Genomic DNA, 26,714 nt, shown 5'->3' on the forward strand with positions numbered 1-26,714 from the left:
TATAGATAACTAGCTCGTTAGCGAATCAATAAATATATATTGTAAACTTTACCAATATCAATATGCTAGCTTGATAGTGAGTAATAAAATACAACTTATTTGTTTATCTTCATAATGATAGTTAGATTTTTTTATTTACATGTGTTTCTGACATGATGTCACTACATGCACTCCTTCCTCTCGTCTCAGGTAAATAATGCGTCTTCAGCTCAGCTGTCGGAGTCGCGCGTTCATGTGTTTTGGGGGCGTGGCTTTGGAAGGAGCCCAGAAGGGAGGGGGTGACGTGATTGGAAATAATGAGCTGTCTTTAAAACAGTCGTGAGAGGTCTACGGACACTCGATTTTTATACTTTCTTTTTCAGAGTACTTAGATTTTAATTATGCATTGATATATACAGAAAGTTTAAAGAAATTTGGAAAAAAAGTTTTTTTTTTTAATTCTGACCTACACTACCTTTAAATGTAGTCATGCAATGCTGATGCTGAAAATTAACAATTTGACAAAAAAAAGTATAATTTGCATGGTTTGACGTGATGTGATAAGTGAGCGTTAGATTTAATCAGTGCGATTTACTGCAATGCTTTTTTCCCCTTGTTTCGTCAACAAATGTGGATGTTACTTGTTCAGATGACAATTTAGGGTGAAAATTCTTATGTTGGTCATACTTCCAAAAAGTAGAATCTGTGCTTCTGAATGCCAGTATCCACACCGGCACTGTGACTGACAGCTGCACACTCCCCTCAAAACATTGGATTCATCCGCGCTGTGTCAGGCTGAGGTACAACACTTCCGTAAAGTTGATAATTCTGCGAATAACTGTAATCGCAGATTTCGAACAGAGATGACGACAAAGTGTAAAAACTGCTGACTGCAGCTTTCATTTTAATTGATTTGTATTTCCATTTGTATTTTAGTACTACAACTTTACTGTTGGTACCCCTCAGTAATGACTTTGCACAAATTTCCCAAATGTATTGGAATTAGGAACTGGGCAGAAATGATTTAATAGAATGTAACATGAAGCTCACAATGTAGCTATGTGTAAAAAGGCAGTGTAATTGATTTCAAGAGGAGCTTAAGATCATTATGGGTCCAAGAAGCAAGCACAAGGAAAAAAAAAACACAGTCACTTTGCCTTAAAGAAAAGAAAGAGTATACTCTACACAGGAAATTATAGCAATTACACAACAAATGGGTTTGAGTAGAACCATGCTGGTATTGTGGTAATCTAAAGCATTTTAATCTTAGAGCATAAAGTCTCAATTTTCCTCATCATTGAGGTCAGACTGGATAAGACAAGCAATCTGTATTTTAAAGAATACATTTTAGGACTTTTTATCAGTTGTTTTCATGATAAGGTATGGTATTAATGTGAATGAATTATTATAATGTAAATCACGTTTTTTTTTTCATACTAACCAACCATCTATCCACGATGAGATGGTGTTGCTTTGCTAATCTGTAGACTTAAATAGATTCCCCAATATGTAAGAGATTTGCATTTCACTCTAAAATGATCCCCTTATACGGCACAGACAAACACAGTTTGTTGGCACAGTGCAGACAAACCCATCAATTTTCTCTTTATGAGCTTCCTATCCCACACCAGAGCATCATTTTCAGTCAGTTATGTAGATATTGTCCTGAAGCCTGTGTTTAGACTTTGACTTTCACACTCAAAAAAATGATGTGTTGGCTTTACTTAACTTTTTTTTGTAAACAGGTTCCACCGGTTCCACATAACTTTGTTTTGTTAAACAAACAGAATTTGTTCATGTAACTTCAACATCATGGAAGTCATTTTAAGCCATCCAATCAAACTCTGAGCTGAGGGTTAAATGAACACTGAAGCTGTGTTAAAGTTAATGAGACAATTAAGTGAATAATTGAGTGATGATTGAGCATTATTGAAGACACCTGATGTTAACAAGCAGAATCACTGAAGGAGAAAATCACAAATTGTAAGCCACCGTTATGGAGATCAGTGTCTGCTTTAGTTGGGCTCTTGATCCTTATACTTTTACTTTAAACTTTGTTTGGCTGCTGTTATTGATTTATAACAGTCAAATGAACAAAGAAAGCTGTGATCCGATAGTGTTGGTTAGGTTTTGACATAATCAAGCTGTGATCTGAAAATTCCAAAAATTCGTAATTCTGATGGTTAGGACTAACTTGCTAGCAACAATTTAGTGATTGTACAGCATATTTGTATTTTCTTATAACAGAAAATATTTAATAAAACTATTCTGATCAAATCACTTTAATCTTTATGTAGAAACAGATATCAATAATCAGCCTGTCTATCTCAATCGTGGTGACATTAATAGTCCTTGTTGCCCCCAATCACAACTCATTAATGGCTCCCATCATGCATTGCGGTATGAATAAATTATGATCTGAATTGTCTATGTAATTTACTTTTCCTAATTGAATATTCTACTTGTCACCGTTGTTGAGAAGCATTGACTGAATCTTGAGGTCTGTGTGTGCCTTAAAGAAATAATTTTTTGTAAAAATACAACTTTTGAGAAATCCATTATATTATATTTAACATTCTGGATATTTATGCAGAATTTCAGTTATGCAGTAACCAACAGAATAAATCACAGACATAAATTTCAAATGATGAATGTCATTGTATGTCCAACATCATTTTATAATTGTTTATCTTTGTTCATCTGGCAGGTATTACTCAGATGCAACAGCAGATTAAAATATAAAGTTAATAATAAAAGGGTCAAGAGCCCAACTAAAGCACACACTCATCTCCATAACGGTGGCTTAAAATTTTAGATTTTTTTCCTTGTGATTCTGCTTTAGGTGTCTTAAGCTCATTATTTATTCATGCTGCAATGCATGATGGGAGCCATGAATGAATTTTGATTGGTGGCACCCAGAATGCACCCAGAAAATGTTTTTGTTTATTGATTTAATCATTTGAATTTCATTGAAAAGGCTAAAATTTTATGTTTTACAACAGCAGTGCTGTTATGATCCATAAGGTAAACTTAACAGTGGTTCATGCAGTTTGACTACAAACCGGAAGTTTGGTGGTTCAATCCACAGTTCCACCTTTTCTATGTGATCATCTAGCTGTTATAACTCATGTACAGCCAAACATAATATAAAGTTAATAATATAGGGGTCAAGAGCCCAACTAAAGCAGACACTGATCTCCATAACGGTGGCTTACAATTTGTGATTTTCTCCTTCAGTGATTCTGCTTGTTAACATCAGGTGTCTTCAATAATGCTCAATCATCACTAAATTATTCACTTAATTGTCTCATTAACTTTAACACTCAGCTCAGAGTTTGATTGGATGGCTTAAAATGACTTCCATAATGTTGAAGTTACATGAACAAATTCTGTTTGTTTAACAAAACAAAGTTATGTGGAACCGGTGGAACCTGTTTACAAAAAAAAGTTAAGTAAAGCCAACACATCATTTTTTTGAGTGCACTGAGCACTTTGTGGTTATTGGATCGAAACACAGAAGCATGACTCTGCTCTGCTCAGCAGTGAGGATATCTGGGCTGCTCTTCTGCTTGGCTTTTTGCATTGTGTGCATTAAAACAGACAGCTTTTAAAGGCCTAATGAAATATTTACTGCTAAGACTCTTTCTGTTATAATAATATCTCAGGGATACTGTAGAATTCATCTCTTAAAAATAAAATATATATTTACAAATCCTCTGAAAGCCTCCAAACTGCACTGCAACAAGATAACTAAGCCTTTTTAAAAGTATCCTTAAAATGCTGATATTTTGCCTTCATAACAAAAATAAAAGAAATAAAAGATTAAACATTTATAAAAATGAATAAAAAATCATTCATAACCTGAGCTTGGACCTTGTGTAAGGATGCACAATAAATTGTACCATACTGGACGAGATTAGACATTTTTCTGTACCAAGTGATATTAAATGTTTAATTATGCAAGCTCATTTCTATTTCCATTTCCATCTCTTTTTTTCACTTAGATTACCTTTGCTGTTGTCAGGTTAATGTTAATGTTATATTAGTTGTAGATGCTATCGATGGATGAAAAGACTTTGTTGTTCATTCATTCTGCATCACGCATCTCTCTTCTTGGATTTAACTCGCACAACCCTTGACAGAATGAGAAAAAAGTGAAAAAAGGATTTATGCGTAAAATGTAACATGGATATCCCCGCAGCCTCCTCCTGATGGGGCAGGGGAATTGCTCCGTTGAGGATCAGGCAAGGGGCTTTCTCCATCTGACATGTCTCACTCATTATTCCGACCACTCGCTTTGTATTTTCTATAAAAACCGGGATTAAAGAGTGGTCAAAGGCATGCCTGCCTGTGGATTGTCTTTGAGGGAGCTTTGCGGAGTGGATTCTGGCACAGTGCAACTTACCCTTCACAGTCTTCCCCTTTAAAGAAGACCTCACCAGCCCCACTCCAGACCCAGAACCCAGCCAGCTGTCAGCGATGTCCACTGTGGAAAAGCCACCACTAACTGGCATCAGCGTCCGTTGTTGAGGGCATTTTACTCTGCATCGCTGAATAAGCCCAGTTGTCAAGTCTTTACTGGTTATGCCAAGTTCCAAGTTGTCTTAGTTATCGCTGTATAAGCCTGGGTCCAAGTCGGCGCTGGATAAGCCTTGTTCCAAGTAGGCGATGGTTAAGCCCAGTTCCAAGTCTTTTCGTCTTTGTTATCAAATGGCAAGTCTAAGTCATCACTGGATAAACCCAGTCTAATGTTGTCCAAGTCATCCCTGGCTAAGCCCAGTTCCAAGTCGTCACTGGTTAAGCCCCGTTCCAAGTCGTCTTTTTCATCGAACACCAAGTCATGGATGGATAAGTCTTAATATAATAATGGCGCCCAAACCGTCGCTGGTTAAGCCCAGTTCCAAGTCTTCACTGGTTAAGCCCAGTTTCAAGTCATCTAAGTCATCTCTGGATAAGCCCGGTTACAAGTCTTCGCTGGTTAAGCCCAGTTTCAAGTCATCTAAGTCATCTCTGGATAAGCCCGGTTCCAAGTCTTCACTGGTTAAGCCCAGTTTCGAGTCATCTAAGTCATCTCTGGATAAGCCTGGTTCCAAGTCTTCGCTGGTTAAGCCCAGTTTCAAGTCATCTAAGTCATCACTGGATAAGCCCGGTTCCAAGTCTTCACTGGTTAAGCCCAGTTTCGAGTCATCTAAGTCATCTCTGGATAAGCCTGGTTCCAAGTCTTCACTGGTTAAGCCCAGTTTCAAGTCATCTAAGTCATCTCTGGATAAGCCTGGTTCCAAGTCTTCACTGGTTAAGCCCAGTTTCTAGTCATCTAAGTCATCTCTGGATAAGCCTGGTTCCAAGTCTTCACTGGTTAAGCCCAGTTTCAAGTCATCTAAGTCATCTCTGGATAAGCCTGGTTCCAAGTCTTCACTGGTTAAGCCCAGTTTCAAGTCATCTAAGTCATCTCTGGATAAGCCTGGTTCCAAGTCTTCACTGGTTAAGCCCAGTTTCAAGTCATCTAAGTCATCTCTGGATAAGCCTGGTTCCAAGTCTTCACTGGTTAAGCCCAGTTTCAAGTCATCTAAGTCATCTCTGGATAAGCCCGGTTCCAAGTCTTCACTGGTTAAGCCCAGTTTCTAGTCATCTAAGTCATCTCTGGATAAGCCCGGTTCCAAGTCTTCACTGGCTAAGCCCAGTTTCAAGTCATCTAAGTCATCACTGGATAAGCCTGGTTCCAAGTCTTCACTGGTTAAGCCCAGTTTCAAGTCATCTAAGTCATCTCTGGATAAGCCCGGTTCCAAGTCTTCACTGGTTAAGCCCAGTTTTGAGTCATTTAAGTCATCTCTGGATAAGCCTGGTTCCAAGTCTTCGCTGGTTAAGCCCAGTTTCAAGTCATCTAAGTCATCACTGGATAAGCCTGGTTCCAAGTCTTCACTGGTTAAGCCCAGTTTCAAGTCATCTAAGTCATCACTGGATAAGCCCACTTTCAAGTCATCTAAGTCATCTCTGGATAAGCCCAGTTCCAAGTCTTTGCTGGTTAAGCCCAGTTTCAATTCATCAAAGTCATCGCTGGATAAGCCCGGTTCCAAGTCGTCACTAGCCCTGGACTCGACCTTGGGCCTCCTTAGTTGAATGCTTTCTCTGCTCCACCACGGTCTATCATCCCTCAGGCTTCGCAGGGCTCCCTCTTCCTTTTGGCTCCACCTTGGTCTGTCGTCGCTCTGGCTCTGCTTCAGACCAGAGCCAGAGCGGATCTTCATCACCCCTCTGGCTCCACCGGGCTCCTCCTTCACTCCGGTTCCTCCATTGTCCTCACTTCCACCATGGTCTGCTAAGCCCACTTCTGCACATAGGTTTCGTGCGTCTGTGTTCCACGCCACCGTGGCCTTCCAGACCTTCAATGTCGTCTTGGCTATTTGGCTCTTCCTCTCCACCTCAGTCAGTCAATTCTAGTTGTATATGCTTTCGCTCTGTTGATTAACTGTCTTTGTTATTAGCTCATTCTGATCAAAACACAATTTATTATAAGGAGCTTATAATGCAGTGCTGCAATACCACATATCCAGAGTCAACCAGTAAACATTTCATTTAATATTGTGCTGTAGTGACATTGCACTCAGATCAGGTCACTGTTCACTGTCAGTCATGGTGGCTTGTGGTTTACCCTTTAAATGATTCATTTGATCCTTTTGTCCACTGGCAATAAGTCATGACAGCATGCTTTAATTACTAATCTACCTTGTATGTAATGGTGGAAGTTCTAGTGTTGTGACGTGAACTCCCCTGCACCTAGCACCTTATTTGTGTTCATTAATACAATATGTTTTCACAGAAAAAAGAAAGAGCTACATCATGTGGGCCTTTCCAGGAAAAATAAGTCATCTGTTAGTTTTTCATTTATTTATTTGAACTCGTTTACCCTCTCCGCAGGGCCCGGGCTGAAGACGTGTGGGAGGCCTTTGATAGAGTGTTAGGATGGCCACTGAAGCTTCTACCCTCCCAAGTCCTGTGGTGCGTCAGATCAACAAACAGTTCCTGATTTGCAGTATCTGTCTGGATCGCTACAACAATCCCAAGGTCCTTCCCTGCCTCCACACCTTCTGTGAAAGGTACTTTATTTCTGATATTCAGTTATATTGCTTAGCTATTTGTTTTTGTATGACAGCTAAGAGTAAATTACAAACTTTTATATTTTCCATTCTTAGTTCTGTAAAGGTAATTTTACTCATTAGAAGGCTTTATTTGAATTAAAATGAATTAACAACTTAAAGGAATATTTCACTTTAAAAAATCTGTTATTATTCACTCACATTCTTGTCGTCCTAAACCAGTATGCATTTCATACACTTTTGAGAATCACAAAAACATGACCATACGATTAAAGTCAGTGGTCAAAGTCTATGACGTCATGAGTGCTAATGGGCGCCTGCAAAATACATCAACAATTTTTTTTTTTCTGAAGGAGACGTGCAGGGCACCCGATGCATGTTTAATAGATGCTATGTGAACATAAATAGACATACTGACAAATGTGTACATGCATAAACAAATGCACTAAGTGTACACAAGATATTAGTATTGGCCAAATTACTAATTCACAGAGGCCTAAAGTTTCACTGGACACTAGGGTTGCCAACCGTTCCGTATAATACAGAATCGTTCCGTATTTGACACGTACCTGTAAAAGTCTTGTTCCGTATTGAACTGATACGGAACGCACCTTGCACCATATTTTTGAGAATCAATTCAGTGCAAATCCATGACAGACACATAGCTTCTAATATATGTCAGTCTCAGACAATGAATGAATGAAGCTCTGACATGTAACGACGTAGAGTTGTCTCATTGGTCGCACGTCAGAGGCGCTCGCGCCATTGGATGTGCAGTTGCGGGCCGGCATAGATATATACACGGCTGTGCAGCTGCAAATGCGATTTACACAGGCTTCAGTAAATCGAGAAAAAGGAGTTTCCGAAGACATTTGTCGGCTATGATAAGAAAAACTACTAAATTAAAAATATTATTTTTTTGCACTTGAAAGAAAAATCTAGAAGTCTAAAATCTATTGAATACGTTCGCACAAGGCGACACAAAACTGTTTCTTGTATTTTTTAACTGAATTTCTCTTAAAAGCAGTCTAAGCCGATGAGTTTTGAATGTTATACGTTGTATTTGTTGAAATCAAAAATAAAACGTATTATAAACTAAACAAATCCATGGTTCATTGTTGGCAAAATGATCATGATAGCCTTTATATATCTAGCCTATGTGGTACAGTCATTAATTAGGCTTACTTTGCTATTCTATAAATATAGGCTTAATAAGTTGCATTATAATATGCCATAATGTATGAATTTCAGGGGTCATTTCTTCCGTGTAACGGAATTTCAGGGGTCAGGGTTTTTTTTCAGATAATCACGTGAGTGTTGACAAACGAAGCCTCATTTTCTGTTCAATCGATTTCCGAGTCTGAACTGTGAGGAGTGTAGTGTACTTTTAAAGTTTTCTAAGCCATTTGGTGTTGGTATTTTAGTGAAGCAGTGATAATTCTTACAAAAGCTTATATACTTATATAGTTATATACTTTAAAAACTAGAATGGCCTGTGTCTAACATTTGAAATTCATTCAATATGCATTATATTTCCTGGCTTTATGGCTGTTGTACATTTACAAACCAGCAGATGGTGCTGTTGTCAATATGCAAAGGCTTTAAAGGCTCATTTCCATATCAGTGAAGCAACGCACAACAGGGAAACGGAAGGGAAAGATACACAGCATCAGTGTTGACTTCCCTTATATTTCACAGGAAACATGAGTGTTAACCAGGTGTTTGCCGTTTTTTTTCCCAGAATAGCACTACACATGAATCTATACAGGGTGCCCACAATATGCCCAATGATTAGTTTTATCTAAAAAAAACCCATGTGAATGTGTTTTTTCTGGTGAGAGCCAGTTACTACCACATAGGTTGTCATTTCAATAATCTGTTCCTATTGCTCCAGGTGTCTGCAGAACTATATTCCCGCCCACAGTCTGACTCTGTCTTGCCCCGTGTGCCGTCAGACCTCCATCCTGCCGGAGAAAGGTGTGGCGGCACTTCAGAGTAATTTTTTTATCACCAACCTGATGGAGGTGCTAAAGAGAAGCCCTGACATTAACCTCAGTGAGGACTGCACAGACGCTATCAATGGAGTGGCCAGTGGACAACCACTCTCATGTCCCAATCATGGAGGAAACGTAAGACTTGCACAGCAGTACAGGATAACTAAATCTCTAGTGTACAGAAGCCTGACTGTATGATATGTTAGAAGTATTTTCCTCCTGGCAAGTTACATTCTGTTCATTATGTGAAATTCCTTAAGGTTTTTTGCAAAGGGAGTAAACACAATATGAAAATTTGTCTTTGGCTTGTCACCAGCAGTGATGCTTCTCCCTCTCTTTTCATCAGGTAATGGAGTTCTACTGTCCACCATGCGAGACAGCCATGTGTGAGGAGTGTACAAGCGGCGAACACGCAGAACACGACACCGTCCCGCTTAAGGATGTTTTAGAACAGCACAAAGCCTCGCTACAGGAGCAGCTGGACGCCGTCAAAAACAGGCATGTAACATTGGCTTACGTACACATTGCTACAGATTTTTTTGTCACATTGTTTTCTGTTTAAGTAAATGGTCTTATTAAAAATAAGGCTCATTACTCAGTATGAAGACAAGCAAATGAATACACAGTAATACCTGAAATCACCCATTACACCAAATATGTCATCCAGGGAGGCCTGTTTTATTAGATTATATAAAGTACTTTATGTGTATATATAATGCTACACAGTTACATTACATTTTAACATTATACATGTCTTTACTGTCACTTTTGACCAATTTAATGCATCCTTGCTGAATAAAAGTACAGGTATTAGTTTCTTTCCACAAAGAAAAATCTTACTGACCCCAAACTTTTGAACGGAAGTTTATAATGTTACAGAATTTTTATTTTTATTTTTTTTAAATGCATTTTTCAAAAGTTTTCAACATTGATAATAAGACTAAATAATTCGTGAACATCAAATCAGACACTGAAGACTGGAGTATTGAGATCACAAGAATAAATTCCATTTTATAATATATTAAAATAGAAAACATTTATTTTATATTGTAAATATTACTGTATAAAACTGCTGATAAATACTGATAAAATGATCAAATAAATACTGTATAATATTGCTGTTTTTGTTGTTGTTGTATTTTTAATCATTAACCTCTTAACTGTCATCCCCCTTTTTTGAATAGACATGAAAATGCACATTTCGAACTTAAATGGTTGTAATTCAAGAATGCTTTGGAATATAGACATATGATTGGTCTTGTTTTAAAGAAGACATTTGGCAGATTTTTGTAGAAGTGAAATAAATTAAGAAAGTGAAACAGAAAAAAAAAGTTATAGAAGTTTGAGTTTATGGAAATGTACAATGTAAAAATATTAATTATTCATATTTTACATAAAATATATATTTTCAAAAATTTTGGAGGGCTACTCTAAAACGGTAGAAAGATCAAAGCCAAAAATCTGAACAAGTTGTGTTTCAAATTTTAGGTTGATATCTCAAAAAATGAGCTTTCAGTGAGATTTTGTTTGAGCGCAGTACCAAACTTTTTCACTAGGGCACAATCAGACTCCATTACTGCCCATATAAGGGCGCCTGCATTTCCATTCGTGTTTTGAGTGATATGAACCATTATTTTCACAATTTTCATACAATTTCTGAAGTAGAGATCCTATTCAGAAGTAGTATGGGAAGTTTGGCAGATTTTGAAATGAATTGAACCTCTAAGAAACACATACAAAGACCACGCATGTAAGTCATAGCTAGCTGCCACGTCACAAATGGTGAATTATTTATTATTTTTTTCTTGATATTTCAAACTTTTCAGACCTTTTTTTTCCAAAATAATTGAATGGATTCTATCTTTTGAACTTTTGGCATGAAAACAAACTGAGGAATCTACCATTTTTTCATGATTTTTCATGTTTACTGCTATTTTAAAATAAAGGTCTGAACATGCCTTACGAGTATGAAAATATTCTTGTTGCATATTGATAAATTATGGCTTCTCTGTAATATATTTTGAAAATCAGTCACCAAATATGGAAACTAGAGATTGTAAGCTTTCAAATGATATATACAGTAGTTTGTCAATATTATTTAAGGTATTTTCTAAGATATTATTGTTTTAAAAATATAGTGGCAAACGTCCCACCTGTTAAGTGGATAAATGCAGTCTTTGTGTGCATAAGAGACTTATTTTAAAAACATTTAAAAAATCGTACCGATCCCAAATTTTTGAACAGCAATTTATGTGTAGGTGATAAATAAGGGAGACATAATATGTGCAGAGCGGTGGGTCTCCAGGATCAGGTTTGAAAACCACTGCTCAAACATACACAGTGATGGAAACAAACAAAAAAAAAAACATAGGTTTAACGACTTTACTATAATTCTAATATGTGAAAATTAACAGTAATAAAAAAAAACAAAAAAAACAAAAACAAAGACCAAGTAGATTTGTCCAAACATTTGACTAGTAGTGTATAAATAATTGTAATAAAAGTAACATAAAAAGAGATAAAATGAGTAATAACTTGTTCTTCTTTTCCTTAGACTGCCAGAAATTGACTCTGCGCTGGATGTTCTGTCTGAGATTTTGCAGCAGCTGAGCAATCAGAAGAGTTCAATAGAAGATGTGATTCATGCTACTTTTGAGGAACTTCAGAAGACCCTTAATGTACGGAAGAGTGTTCTGCTGATGGAGCTGGAGGTCAACTACGGACTCAAACAGAAGGCTAGTACACTTAACTAAAGGCTATTGTTTTTAAAGTTATCATTAGTAAGTAATTAGCTGTTTAGCGTGTTCTTACCATCAAATCTTTTATATTACTTTAAGTTATAAGTTTTTGTTAAAATATCCCTAAAGGCCTAAAGTTATTTGCTTAAAGGTAAAAATAAGTTTGAAATACCGGAGCAGCGCTATACTGTTAGCAAACATCCCTATGGAGGGTTAAAGGAGAACTCTGGCGCAAAATGAACCTTTGGTCTAATTACACATTGTGACCTAGTCAACAGTTATCTGAGATTTGTTTTCATGATTATCGAATGTAAATCGTTTTATCTCTAAAAACAGTTTAGCCTATAACACTAGTATAACGCTAGTACAGTATATAGGGCATAGAGTAATGACAAATAAAAATCGCTAGTTAATACCACTAACAAGGCTCAAAATAGCCCCACACTAACACACATAGCATAATGAGGGTCCAGAAGCATTGAGAACTTTGTCAGTGTCCAGACAGTTTAATAAGAAGATATTTTATACACACAGTCAACTTTGCGTATACAGGCAGAAGCCATCTTTGAAAACAGTCTCCAGTCGATCTACGAACGCCATCTGTGCTGCCTTTGTTTACTTTGTGTAATTAAACCTTTGGTCTAATTACACAAAGTAAACAAATGTGTAATTAGACCAAAGGTTCATTTTGTGCCGGAGTTCTCCTTTAAAGGGATACTCCACTTTTTTTGGAAACAGACTCATTTTACCAGTCCGCCAGAGTTAAACAGTTGGGTTTTACCGTTTTCAAATCCATTCAGCCGATTTTCTGATATTTAGAAGAATATCAGTAACCAGACAGTTTCTGGTCTCATTGACTTCCATAGTGTATTTTTTTCCTACTATGGAAGTCAATGAGAAAAAAAAGTGGAGTATCCCTTTAAGATAAATATGCACTCTTTCCTCTCAATAACAAAATAAACACAACAAAAATGTCAGCAGTATGTCAGCAGTATACAGTATGTTTGCACCAGCTTTACAATTCAGTACTCCAGTTAAGTCATTTCGCATTTATTTATGCTTTATAGCAAGCAGCTCTACAGTATTAAAGGAACACTCCGACTTTTTGGGACTTTAGCCTATTCACCTTACCCCCCAGAGTTAGATAAGTCCATACATACCTTTTTCATCTCCGTGCGTGCTATAAGTCTGTTTGACGCACCCACCGCTAGCCTAGCTTAGCACAAAGACTGGATGTGACTGGTTGCAGCTTTCATTCTAATCCAAATGAGCGGCAAAATAACGCAAACGTTTTCCTATTTACATGTTGTGATTTGTATAGTCACATAATGTACAAAAAACAAAGTCAAATGAGACACAGACATCTTTTAACCGTATAAAACCTGGGAACTATTCTCTGAAGGCGAAGCACTGCTACTTTGACGGCGTAATAACCGCATCACCGGAGACACGCCGTGGTGAGGAGCGGAGAGTTCGCTCGGTGTTTGGGTAATAGAGTCAGCAATTTATAAATAGTAAAAGCGTAGTTTAGAGTTTTCGCTCTATTGTAAATAGCTGCGACTGTAAACAGGGGAGGTAATACCATGTTTCACAGAATTCCAACTAAAAATGCTGACTGGATGAAGAAATGGCTAACTTACTCTGGATATTTATCCAAACACACCTAAGATTATCAAGGGACATTATGTTTGCTCGGTACATTTCAATGAGGACGACTATTTTGAAAACATGGAATTTGCCACACGGACCATAATGTGCTGAAGGATACGGCCATCCCATCGATAGCACAGACAGGACAAGTGGATCACCTGCGGCTGAGGTAAGTGTTCCGTTATGCTTTTAGATGACCTACTGTAACAGTGCCATTAGCCAGATCTAATGTAACGTTAGTGACACTATTATATGATTAGGGTATGAATATGTTTTTATCTTGATGCGGTGCGGACGCGCTTGGGAAAAAAACGAGCGCGTTCACCGCGTTGAACTTGCACCCTGCGCGCCTAGTAGCCTAAATTTGAAATAACCATGGAAATAACGAACTTGAGCGTGCAAAAGGGTACGATAGGCTGTGAGTTCATTGTGCAAAAACAATTTGTGCTATTACTTTTCCCTTATTCTATCCTATAGTAATGCAATACTGTATATTATATAGGCTACTGTTGAATACATTTGGTTCAACTAATAAATTGCATTTAAAATATATTGATTCCAGTAATAATAATTATTTATTCATGTGATATTTACAAATCTGGGTGCGTTTTTGGTTGGAAATCAATGAAACATGGTACTGCATACCTGGTCTCCCCTGTTTATTGTCACAGCTCATACAATAAAGCAAACACCCATGATAACTATGCTTTTCTATCTAACGTTAGTAATTGCTGACTCTTTATTCCAACGCTGAGCGAAGCGAACTCTCTGCTCCTCGTCACGGTGCGTCTCAGGTGATTGTTATCACTCTGCCCAAGTAGCAGTGCTTCCCCTTCAGAAAATATAGTATTTATACGGTCAAAAGATGTCTGTGTCTCATATGGCCTTGATATTTGCACACTCTGTGACTATACAAACCACAACATGTAAATAGGAAAACGTTTGCGTTATTTTGTCACTCATTTGGATTAGTATGAAAGCTGCAACCATTCACATCCAGTCTTTGTGCTAAGCTAGGCTAGCGGTGGGTGCGTCAAACAGACTTATAGCACGCACGGAGATGAAAAAGGTATGTATGGACTTATCTAACTCTGGGGGGTAAGGTGAATAGGCTAAAGTCCCAAAAAGTCGGAGTGTTCCTTTAAACATGAAAAAGAAACGTGTCACTTTCAGTTAGAATCACAACTTTAATTTCTAAAGCAGCTCTCCACTGTGTTCATGTTATACTCGTGTCTGACCTCAACTGACTAAACAGAAGAAATGAACTGGAGTAGATTTCCACTTCAAAGAAAGAAATAAATGTCAAATAAAAACTAGTAAATTGTGATTGACTATTTTACATGCCTGCCTCTTTCTTATTCAAAGGGCGCCGTTCTCGTCCCAAATAAGCTCCAAAGTAGAGTAGACTTTATATAAAGTTGAGTTTATTCTCTGCAATGTTTATTTGCATGCATGCAAAATCTTGTCTCCTCCATATCAGTCGCACTGTTTTGCTGTGGTGAACGATTCTACAAATGAACAACTCTGTCACACATGCTTCTGTGTGGGTATGACATCAGTCCTGGCAGATGGCAGTGTGTCACATGGGAATGATTCATCTGGAAGAACCAGACCAACTACAGAGTCCGCCTTTAAACAAAGTAAACAAAGGCAGCACAGCTAGTCGCTAGCAGGCATAGTTTGGGGCATTGTAATGGAAGAGGACTGTGATAAACAAGTTGAGGTGAGGTAGGATTCTGAAATCAGTTTTTTTTGTGTGGAGTTTAGTTTAGTTTTAGGATCAAACTGTGTACAGTTTTTCCTCATTTGATATCCCTTCATGATGTTGTATTTGAAATGACAGGACACTCTCACTAACAGGGTGGCTTTATCAAAGCATGGTTCTGTCACTGTTGAGGACATTTGGTCCTTGTCATGCTATGCTGACTGATTCATCAGACCTTTTTTCTATGGTAGAATGGCTTTATATGTACCAGATTCAGGAAATGATTAGCACTTGTACATGTCAGGAATTGATGTTCATTTAGAGGTTATTTACATGTTGTCCAGGACATGCTTTTAGCACTGATTAACTGCTAGCATTTGTTTGTTTACACAGACACTGGGCTCCACAAGTGAAAATGCTTTGGTTTTTAGCAGTTTCAAATGGTTTTAGTGGTTTTAGCAAATGTTCCAAAGAGCATCTTGTGCTTTAATGGAAGTAAAAACATCCGGTCTTCTGTTCAAATGAGTTGAGATGATCATCATTTGATTCGTGATCTAGAAATGATCCAAAATATTAAATATTTCCTCTTAGTCTTTACATTTTCTAAATCTTTATAAATCTAAAAACACAGACTTTTGGACCCTACTGTATATGCAGTTTATGTGTATCATGATCTGTTTGTGCTGCTATGTCTGTGTGGGTGCAGATCTAAATATTTATGCCATTGTGAACAAACTTTTCAGGCTCAATTGGATTCAGGAACACTTATTTGTAGCGTTGGACCATTAAATTAGTGTTATTGTATGCCCGAACACTGATTGGTTCTTTCAATGCCGTGGCACTAGCCAATCAGAAGTACTTCCAAATCACTTAACCATATTGTACCCTAGCCTGCGATCGGCACGCTGCGTGATATGAATTCTTCTGTTATCCCTCCTCCTCCCCAGAACCACCTGTAGAGATATGCTTTTCTAGCCTTTTCTTGGTTGGTTATTTCTGACTAAGCTGAACAAATTACTGTATTTGCTCAGGAGCAGCAGCATAGCAGATCTCAAGTCTATGTATATTTAATTCCCTTGCCAATAAATGCTGGTTGAAATTGATCCACTCTGAGAGCTGTAATGATTGGACTCTATTTTGAATGTCATTGCAGGTGTTGCAAGCTCAGCTGGAGTTGTTGCTGCAGGGGCAGGAGGGCATATGCAGCAGCTGCAGTTTCACCGAGCAGGCTCTTAATCACGGCTCGGAAGCCGAGGTCCTATTGGTCAAGAAGCAGATGAGCGAGCGCCTTGACGAGCTGGCCAATCAGGAGCTCCCTCTTTGGCCAGAGGAGAACAAGCAGCTGGACTTCTTGGTGGAGACAGACGGTCTACGCAAATCCATCCACAACCTTGGTGCTATAGTAACCACCAATGCTATAGCCGCAGAAACTGTTGCCACCGGTGAAGGCCTGAGGCACTGCATCGTGGGACAGCCAACCTCGGTGACTATAACAACAAAAGACAGAGACGGCGGACTGTGCCGGACAGGAAATGCTCTGCTCATAGCTGATCTTTCTGCCTCTGATGGCACCGCAGTGGGGGAAGGTGAAGTGACGGATCATAAAAATGGCACTTACGAGTTTGTGTACACGGCCCCGTGTGAGGGCCGCTTCACGCTCTCGCTGAAGCTCTATGATCAGCATATTAAAGGCAGCCCATTCAGCATACGTGCCAACAAAATGACAGAGATCTCCCTGACTGCAGACGGAGGCAAGAAACGCCTCAAATCTCCAGGAAGCAGCCATGTGAAACAGCGTGCCATCAAGCGCCCTGCCAGCATGTACAGCACCGGCAAACGGAAAGAAAACCCAATCGAAGATGACCTCATGTTCCGAATCGGTATGATAAGCACTAACAGATGGCTTAAAAAGAGTAACTAAACCAACGTTTTTTGTTAATTATCTGTAAGAACGGATCTTTATTAATACCAGTCATTGATTCGAGTAACTTTTTTGACATTTGTGTATAAAGTGTTTTATTTCTACAATATATAGTGTAAAAATGTCTTAGTGCTGCCCTCTTCAGGTTGAACGGTGGCTACTGCAGGTTTCAGCTCACCACGCTTTTGGTACGGGCTACGCCCAGTATAAAACCAGCTTGTTTCGTCAAAACCACTGTAGTCAGGAGTCAGGAGTTGGAATTGCGAGTATTGAAAACGATCAGGATAGAGTGTTTTTAGCATCTATTTCGTCCCCTCTATCTGACCTGGGATCTGCCCACTTTTTCAGCATTTTTCAAATATTGCCAGTGGGTGGAGTCAGGCTCTGACCAGGGGTTTAGTTACCCTTTAAGAAATGAACACTACTACAGTCAGGTCACTGTAAAAGGGGTGATGAAGAGACTATAAAGAGAAACAAATGCTTTTTTATTTGTAAAAACTATCAGTATCAATTACTTTTGCTGAGAAAAGTATCTATTTGTTAAAGTGCAACAGCTTTTAAATTTCCGGGTGTTTTGTGGACCTAATGATTAGTGTGTGTCCAATATTGGTAGATATTATAAAACTATACTGTTAATAAACAATTAAATATCCTATATTGGCAGATGATGAACAATAAAAAACGAACCTTCAGTTTTGAATGAATGTCCACAAAAAACAATAACCCAGCGTTTATATTATCCTGAATGGAAAATGTCCATCCATCCTTATTTTATTTCTGTCCCATAGGAACTAAAGGCAGAAATAAGGGTGAGTTCACCAATCTTCAGGGAGTCGCTGCTTCTTCTGTTGGCAAGGTCCTGATAGCAGACAGTAACAATCAGTGTGTTCAGGTATACAGTTCTACACATCACCTGTCTGTCTAATCACATTGTAAATCTACTCTCGTTCTGTGGACGTTGATGCCCTTTTCATTTAAATGAAACCAATACGAAAACAAGTGCTTAATTTAAGATGCATGTAAATTGTTTCATTTGTAGATATTTTCAAATGATGGACAATTTAAGAGTCGCTTTGGAGTGAGGGGCCGATCACCAGGACAACTTCAACGTCCAACTGGTGTCGCTGTGCACCCCAATGGTGACATCATCATTGCTGATTATGATAACAAATGGGTCAGCATTTTCTCCTGTGATGGCAAGTTTAAGGTATCTGCATCTGCTTTTTATTATTAGTTTTATTAAAGAAAATTTAAACTTTTAAGAATTTATGGCAAATAGCTTATCACCAAATACTTGTTAGTATAAGAAATCTTTGCTATTGGCATGTTTTCTTTTTATAAATACGCTTAAAGGAAAATTCTTTCTGGTTGATTTTCACTCTTGTGTCCTCTGTGTCTTTTTTTCAGACTAAAATTGGCTCAGGGAAGCTCATGGGTCCTAAGGGTGTATCGGTTGATAGAAATGGCCACATCATTGTGGTTGACAATAAATCTTGTTGCGTCTTCATTTTTCAGCCCAACGGAAAACTTGTTTCCAAGTTTGGAAACCGAGGCAACAGTGACAAGCAATTTGCAGGTACTTACCTTGGTTACATACTGGCACTTCACATGCTATCCGAATTATTTTAAATAGAAGTTTCCTTGTAAGAAATTGAGCATGAATGGCTTCACAAACCTATTTTTGATACCCAAGTTTCCGAATTGGGCAGGACATAAATTTAAACATGGCCGAGTAGAGAAGAGAGTGACTGTTAAGCTTAATTTGTTTTTCCCATAACATACAGTATATAACTTTCTTTTGCTGTTACAATTATGTATATAAATAGCCATTTGATGCACATTGTATGTATTTCACACAGCGAAAAACTATTTGAAAGATATCCCAGATTCTAAACGGTGAATGCATACAATAGTGCATGTAATGCACAAGAAAGGATCATATCACACCAATTTTAAAATCTCTACACTGGTTACCAGTGACTTATAGAATTGATTTTAAAGTTCTTTTTCTTGTTTTTAAAACACTAAATGGTCAAGGACCTCTATATATGGCAGATATGCTTAAAAAATATACCCCCTCAAGATCACTTAGATCTGCTGGTAAACTCGAGCTAGTACAATGCAGCGCTCGTACTAAGCAGGGAGAGGCAGCCTTCAGCTGCTATGCGGTCCGTCTTTGGAACCGTCTTCCTGTAGACATTAAGACCTCCCCCACTATCTCTATTTTTAAATCTAGATTAAAAACGAAACTTTTTTACGATGCTTTCTACTGACTCTTTTTATTTCCTTGTTAAGCTACATGTTTTTATTTTTTGTAATGATTATTTATGATTATTTATTTTTTGAATTTGTGTGTGTGATTGATGTATGTAAATTGTTTCTTAACTGCTATGATTGTGTAAAGCACATTGGGCTACCTGTGTATGAAATGGGCTATATCAATAAACCTGAACCTGAACCTGAACCTAATGTTTATGTGGTTGCCAACAAATTGGATGCTACATTTAATTCAAAATCCGCTATACATTTTAGCTTTAATAAGATTTCCCTAAGAAATAGGCAAGAATAAACCTGGCATCTTCCATGATTTCTATTCTTTCTGACAAAACGGCACTTTAAAGAGATAGTTCACCCAAAAATGAAAATTCGGTCATTAATTACTCACCCTCATGTCGTTCATCTTCGGAACACAAATGAAGATCTTGTTGATGAAATCTGAGAGCTTTCTGTCCCTCCGTTGACAGCTATGCAACTACCACTTTGATGCTTCAGAAAGTTCATTAAGAGATCATAAAACAAATCAAAATGAATTGAGCCGAACACATTTAATTTAGGCTTTTATTCACATTTAAACATTGATCAGCGAACATAAACAAAAGCTCAACCGAACCTGCTTGATGCGTGAGAACAAACCTCTTGCTCTCATAACACATGGGAATGAACCTCATTGGTTCTCACACGTCAAGCAAACATGCTTGAGCTTCCGTTTAGCACAACTGATGTGTGAGTTGATGAATGTTTATTTGTGAATAAAAGCCTAAATTCAATCTGTTCATCATAAAGCAAGCGTGTCTCTTCAGGAAATGTTGGATGAAACCATTTGGATTAGTTTTCTGATCTCTTTATGAACTTTTCGAGGCGTCAAGGTAGTTACGTACAGTAGCTGTCAATGGAGGGGCAGAAAGCTCTCAGACTTTATCAAAAAGATCTTCATTTGTGTTCTAAAGATAAATGAAAGTCTTACGCGTTTGGAACGACATGAGGGTGAGTAATTAATGACAGGATTTTCATTTTTGGGTGAACTAACCCCAACACAGTCATACCTACAACTTTTTTGAAAGAATTTGGTAAATTCAGAAAACACACAAAGCGTTAATCTTAACAACCTTGTGCTTGCTCAAATTGTTTCAGCCTTCAGCTCATACAGTATCTAAAACAGTTTTCACTAGCTAATTTTTCAACCAAAAGGAAAAGCCACATAAACACAGAACGTTCCCCTAACGTTCCCGCATGGTCCCATGAGGTTATTTTTTTGGGAACCAAACAAGAACGTTATAGGAACGTTCCATGTAGGTTATTTTTAGGTTCCATTTTTATAACGCAAGGAGAATGTTCCGGGAACGTTCCCTTAAAGGTGCCATCTAACATCATAAATCAAATCCTACTCCATATTCCATAACAGATGGGGGCAGTATACCTCCAAAAAATGACTTGTGCTCCTACCATCGCGCATGTTATTCAAATCATTTGACATGATAGTAAAAGGTTGGAAGACCGCAGTTTCACGTGGAACATTTGGAGATTTTTAGAGATCAGAGACTCAATGAACTAAACACTAGAGTGAACTAAACTAAACACTATGAATCTCAACACTAAATGATGAAGACCGCCTCATAGATCTCAAAAACAAGCTGGTGCATTTCGACGGTATGGGAAAATAAAAGCTTGGGCAATTATTTGAAGTTTATGGTATTCGTTTTGTTCATATTACACTTTTATTGTTAGTGAATTAATTTGACAGACAGCATTCGCTGATGTTGATCAAGCTAGCGCCGTGAATTCACCGTGAGACACACGCAATTGACACTTAGCAAGCAGGTTAGTTAAGCTCTCAGATTCTGTCAATTATATTACGCAATTCAAAGAATAAATACCGTTTTGGCGCTTGTACATGTTACACTACAGATCCCTAGCGCACGTGAACCGATCGTCTCTACTAGCTTGAAAAAGAACACGAACACTGGTGAAAGATACAGTATGCTACAACTTACCAAAATGTATTCCTCATGCATAATGTCGACCAATCATTTTTTGAACTCTTCCCTGAACTGAAATGTAGTAATTGGCTGTATTTCCACACGACTGACATCAGGTTCAAGTACACACAAGCCGGCCGGCGCGAGCGCGACTCACTCGTCTATTGCAGTTTGGCTGGTGCTAACGTTGCCCGTCCGCATACCGCCTCCCATGGCCGGAACTGGTATTACGATACCTGCCGGGCCGGGGCTAGTAATTTAGCATGCTAATTCAGGTTAATATCTCGGCAGCACTATAACTTGTCAGTTTTTTAATGACATCTTTGCACTTATTTCTTCTCATTCTTTTGATGCGTGTAGCTCATTTTTCGTATATTGTTACCTCAATTATTACATATGCCACCTTTAACCTTAAGGGAAAGTTCTAGGAACGTTCTGGGAACCAAAAACTAACGTTCCCAGAACCTAAATTTGTTTGCTGTGATGTTGATTGTGTAACCAAGCACTTTTATGGGACAAAAAAAAGACCAGGAGGGATTTCATCAAAAACCAACTGTGACTATTATTGAGTAAACTAGTGGAATGAGGGCTTTAGGTTACCATAAGTTGAATGTTCAACTCTTCTTCTTTCATTTTCATAGGTCCCCACTTTGCAGCAGTCAATCCAAATAATGAAATCATTGTCACTGATTTTCATAATCATTCTGTAAAGGTAAACATTTCCTGTAGTCATAATAGTCATATTCCTAAAATGTGCTATCTTGTAAATGTAAATATTGATGTGTTAATGCAGATTGTGTCATCAAATTGCAGGTGTTCAGTCCAGAGGGGGAGTTTCTACTGAAGTTTGGTTCTAATGGCGAAGGAAATGGGCAGTTTAATGCACCGACAGGTGTGGCGGTAGATGCCAATGGCAATATTATAGTGGCCGACTGGGGCAACAGCCGGATACAGGTAATACAGGCTTAGATCAACTTTTTCACCAACAAATGTGATTAACCTAACACTTTTTGTAATTAAATATGTTGAATGGTGTGATGACTAGCAGTAAACATATATTTTAGTCATGTCAGGGAGTTTTTTTTAGATTTAACATCTTTATATGATCCATCTGTGGGACTCCAGGTGTTTGACAGCAGTGGATCCTTCTTGTCCTACATCAACACCTCCGCAGACCCTCTGTATGGCCCGCAAGGACTGGCTCTGACCTCTGATGGCCACGTTGTGGTGGCAGACTCTGGGAACCACTGTTTTAAAGTATACCGTTATCTACAATAGCACTTATTCCTTAAAGCTGCCGCCCTCGTGCCAAATGGGACCCTCATATTGCATTGAAGTTGTCGTTGTAGCCTTGTGACACCCTCACCTTGGAGAGAAGACCAAACTGAAGGAAATGCGAGTGTGTATCCTGATCATGGAGGTTTGCAAACCTAAAAACATTGATTTTGCAATTCGAAGGAAAAATTCACCCAAAAAATATGAATTCTGTCTTTTTTTTTCACCTCATGTTGTTTAAAAATCCATATTAATTTATTTTTTCCCATGGAATATAAAAGGCACATTTTTAAAGAATATATAGGCGATTCTGTATTAATAAAAGTTAATTGCAACCATATATTCCAAGCCATACAAAGAGACTGTGAGGAACAGAACGAAATTTGTTATTCGTTGAAAAAAAAAAAAAAATCATCGCCGTAACTCTCAAATCAAATAAATTGCGTAAATAATGTTGGCATTGACGCATCATTTTCGTAATTGATTTCAGTTTCAGTGAAGAGGATGATAAACAATACATGTTCAATTTTAACTTTTTTAAATGCCATTAATTTGTATGCAAACCTGTCATGACGCATGGAGTTGTATGGACTACTTTTTCAATTGTTTTCCCACTTTTATTATACGAAAGAGACAGTTCACAATACTTAAAAAAAAAAAAACTTTTTTGCTCCATGGAAGAAAGTCAGGATAATTTGTAACAGTGCGAGGATGAGTAAATGATGGCAGAAATGTAATTTTTAAGAATGAAACAATATAGATTTAGGTTATGCTGTTCATCACTTTTCACTCAACTACAACACATTAGGGGAAGCCTTTTTGTTTCTGTGTGAATCTGAATGTTCTTATTTCAGCACTCAGCTGATTAAAAAAGGGAACTTTTCAAAGTACTGGCATGAATGTAAGTAATGCATTTCCAAACTGCTATTCAATTTTATATATCTACACATCCAACAGACAAAATAATCTCACTATGGTGGGCCAGTGTCACCAATATATGGCCAGAGTTATGTTTAAAGGTGATGTCAGAAATATTTATAACTTGTGCCACAATATGTGCTTCTCTGATTATGACTGTGATGTACTGTGGTTAGTACAATGTTTGTATAATGCAATTACTGTACATCTCTGTAATCACTTTAACCCATAATATGCAAGAAACAAATCACTTGATATGCTGTTTAGATAAATACATTTTTAATATCACTGCACTGGAGTAAAAAGATGCTATTTAATTTCTCAGTTCAGAGAATTGACCAGAAAAAATCAGTGATGTATCAAATGAGTAATTCACCCTATGCACTTTATGAATTAGCACCACAAAAAAACACGTATAGTGCTAATATTAAAGAGCCCGTTTAACGTTTATCAGAAGACATGCATTAGTTAGTGATCATGTGTTGCTGTGAGAGTGGTTATTTTGTGTTGTTCATACTCGTCGTAATGCTTAAACTGAAAAAGTGCCCATGTGTTCTTTTCAAGTGTAGGTAATGCCAAATGCAGAAAGTAAATGTTCCTCGTCTCACCGTATGTCTGTTCTCCTGTTCAGTCCCGTTGTCATTAACATGGAATTAGTGCTGCTTGTTTGCACAAAAATATACACAATATTGCATACATTCCAAAATGTATTTCTTTCCCCTTTATACCCACAAACCTGATTTTTGTAGCAATAAAGCTTGAATCCTTGCTCCTTCGCTGTATTAATTTTTGTGGCATAAAACACCAATATGCTTTCAAATTTGTTTTAGCGCCACGTTCACGTGACCAGTGTTATATCGTTATATTTGTACAGCACATTGCATTATTTTAACTGTTCCGAGTATATTCGAAGTACTTAAAATCTAAGTACTTAGTCATAAAAGCGCAACACAGAAAAATTAAGTGTCTCAGTTGGAAACAGCAGACAGTAAGGTAAGGTTACATTGTTTTTTGATTTGTTTTTTCCACTTTGTAACTTTTAAACTACAGTACGTCAACTAATTCTCATTAGAGTGCTAGTTGAGTATTAGTAGACTGTTAGGGTTAGAATAAGTTGATATGTAGTTGCAAAGTTAATTGTAATTAATAGAATGTCTTTTGGGGGAGAATCAAAATACAGTGTTAGCAGATAATAAGCAGACGGTCTACTAATACTCCAATGAGAGTTAGCAGACATATAGTTGCAAAGTTACTTATAATTACTAGAATGTCTAAAGTGGACCATAACAACTTCATTCTGTTCTTATGGAGTTGATCAAGACTTCACTTGCAGTTACTTACTTTCCAGACAAGAACACCCCTCAAGTCCTCCTACAGTTAAGGGTAAATTTCAAAAAAACTTCTTGCAGCTTTCTTTAGAAAATATATTTTATACATTTTAGGGAAAGCTTGTTATATTCTCACAAATATTTTTTTTTTTCTTGAAATTTCCCTGATGTCATGTTTTGCAGTATCCTTTTTTGAAGGGAGTGGATCTCAGGTTCATTATAATGAATAAAACTGCTAAAGTCACCATCATCTATTCTAAATAAAACTCATTTCTAAAATCGAAATGCTTTAGGTAAAAATAGGAAATAGAAAATATTTTGTTTTGTTCAATATCTGCAAAATTTAAAATCTATATAAACTCTGATAGCATTTCTTACTTTCACTGTCTTGATCAGAGTAGCATGTTAGAGCATTTGAACAACTGACAAAATTAAACCTAAAAGTAATTCACAACACAGAGTCAAATACAAAACTTTTTTTTTTATTTTCAATGGCCAAACTTGCAAAACATCTAGAAAAATATACAACAAAATGCTGAACCTTACCACAACAACAAACATAAAAGAAAGAAGAATATTCACATTTTCCCCCATTAGAGATAAAAGCACATTCTTTTATTCCTCATTATTCAAAAGCAGAGTTTCCTCACATTTCCCCACAGTAGCCTGAATCGTTGGAGAGCTGAGAGTTGGAGCTCCGGTTTGAAGAGGAGTTCCATATGTCCAAATTCATGTGTGGTCCAAAAGGATTGAAGCTGGAGTACTGTTTTGCCGGGCAGGCGCCGCCTGGTTCGCGGCTGAAGGGTGCGACGGGTGAGATGGGCGAGTGGGGCGAGACGGGAGCGGAGCGCTCTGGGTGGAAGTGGTTCTGGTAAGGCTCGCTTTGAGGTGTCCAGATAGAGCCAAATAGACTGGACATGGGTGACAGACTTCTGGTTCCTGAAAAGTATGGCTGGGAAAGATAGATAAGGGAAAAATTGTCAGTTTTTGAGCACTCTAAAATATGTTTTTTTTTTTAATTTTATTTTTTTTATCATATCACATATTGTAGTAGTTATCATAAATTAGGTATAATTTGAAAGCTTATAAACTCAGAATTCATCCTGAGAAAACAGTTTTATAATTGAACGTTCCATTACCATAGAAACGGTACTTATTTTATCAGGCTCCTCCCCTTTTGGGCATCATTATATTTCATAGTTTATGATCAAAACCTTTTCTAATCTTGACGCATATTGTCAGAAAGGTCTGTGTCTCAAGGTACCAAATTTTGTGACAGAAGTGATATTTGGACAGAAATTTATTAACTTGTTAAGGCAGAATGTATACAACTAAATTAAATGGAATTCAATGGCACCCGGTGGCTATTTTTGGTACTACGGCTAAACAAAATCTCATAGGAACTTCATTTTTTTGTGATATTTGTGATAACTTCAAACTTGGAACATAACTTGGTTAGACGTATGGCTTTGATTTTATAGTAATTTTAGAGTCAAAAATATTTTGTAAAATATATATTTTATATAAAATAAAACATATAAAGTACGGTATATTTGATTTACTATAAATTTAAACTTCCATAACTTTTTCATACTTTAATTGTTTGAAGTGTTTAAGGGGGGTGACAGCGAAGGGTCTCGAATGTTTAAAAAAGAATCTACTTCTCAATGAGGACACACCACACACTTTAACAAGAAACGTGTGCAAAAAGGGTGTTTCTAAGGTGCTCAGAATAAGAATGTCCAAACCGAAAAGTACGCAAATTAGTACATATTTAAATAATTATGGCCTAATTTACATATTTAAACATAACATTTGAGAAATGTAATCTATCAGTAAAAAAATCCCCTATTCAC

At 37.4% G+C, this 26,714-nt stretch overlaps 2 protein-coding genes across 6 annotated transcripts in view; one reads left to right on the top strand and one right to left on the bottom strand.

Annotated features, from left to right (window-relative positions):
* The window catches only part of trim2a (tripartite motif containing 2a), a 38,900-nt gene extending 14,595 nt beyond the window's left edge, over positions 1 to 24,305 (top strand). For both annotated transcript variants that reach the window (XM_039693953.2, XM_039693944.2), the window contains exons 2-12: positions 6,895 to 7,073; positions 8,968 to 9,202; positions 9,414 to 9,565; positions 11,622 to 11,802; positions 16,314 to 17,040; positions 17,870 to 17,973; positions 18,121 to 18,288; positions 18,489 to 18,657; positions 21,979 to 22,049; positions 22,151 to 22,291; positions 22,463 to 24,305. In XM_039693953.2, coding sequence (XP_039549887.2) covers positions 6,940 to 7,073; positions 8,968 to 9,202; positions 9,414 to 9,565; positions 11,622 to 11,802; positions 16,314 to 17,040; positions 17,870 to 17,973; positions 18,121 to 18,288; positions 18,489 to 18,657; positions 21,979 to 22,049; positions 22,151 to 22,291; positions 22,463 to 22,615 — 2,235 coding nt within the window. In that variant the 5' untranslated portion in view covers positions 6,895 to 6,939 and the 3' untranslated portion in view covers positions 22,616 to 24,305. The remainder of the gene's footprint in view (positions 1 to 6,894; positions 7,074 to 8,967; positions 9,203 to 9,413; positions 9,566 to 11,621; positions 11,803 to 16,313; positions 17,041 to 17,869; positions 17,974 to 18,120; positions 18,289 to 18,488; positions 18,658 to 21,978; positions 22,050 to 22,150; positions 22,292 to 22,462) is intronic.
* A 1,014-nt stretch (positions 24,306 to 25,319) lies between these two features.
* tmem131l (transmembrane 131 like) overlaps positions 25,320 to 26,714 on the bottom strand; it is a 72,998-nt gene continuing 71,603 nt past the window's right edge. For 3 of the 4 annotated variants that reach the window (XM_089132302.1, XM_089132301.1, XM_039693906.2), the window contains exon 34: positions 25,320 to 25,810. In XM_089132302.1, coding sequence (XP_088988428.1) covers positions 25,505 to 25,810 — 306 coding nt within the window. In that variant the 3' untranslated portion in view covers positions 25,320 to 25,504. Of the gene's footprint in view, positions 25,812 to 26,714 lie in introns of all 4 variants that reach the window. The other variant, XM_089132300.1, reaches the window with a different exon arrangement.

This window comes from Pimephales promelas, chromosome 6, assembly GCF_988280905.1.
Source record: "Pimephales promelas chromosome 6, fPimPro1.hap1.1, whole genome shotgun sequence".
Classification (NCBI taxonomy): Eukaryota; Metazoa; Chordata; class Actinopteri; order Cypriniformes; family Leuciscidae; genus Pimephales; species Pimephales promelas.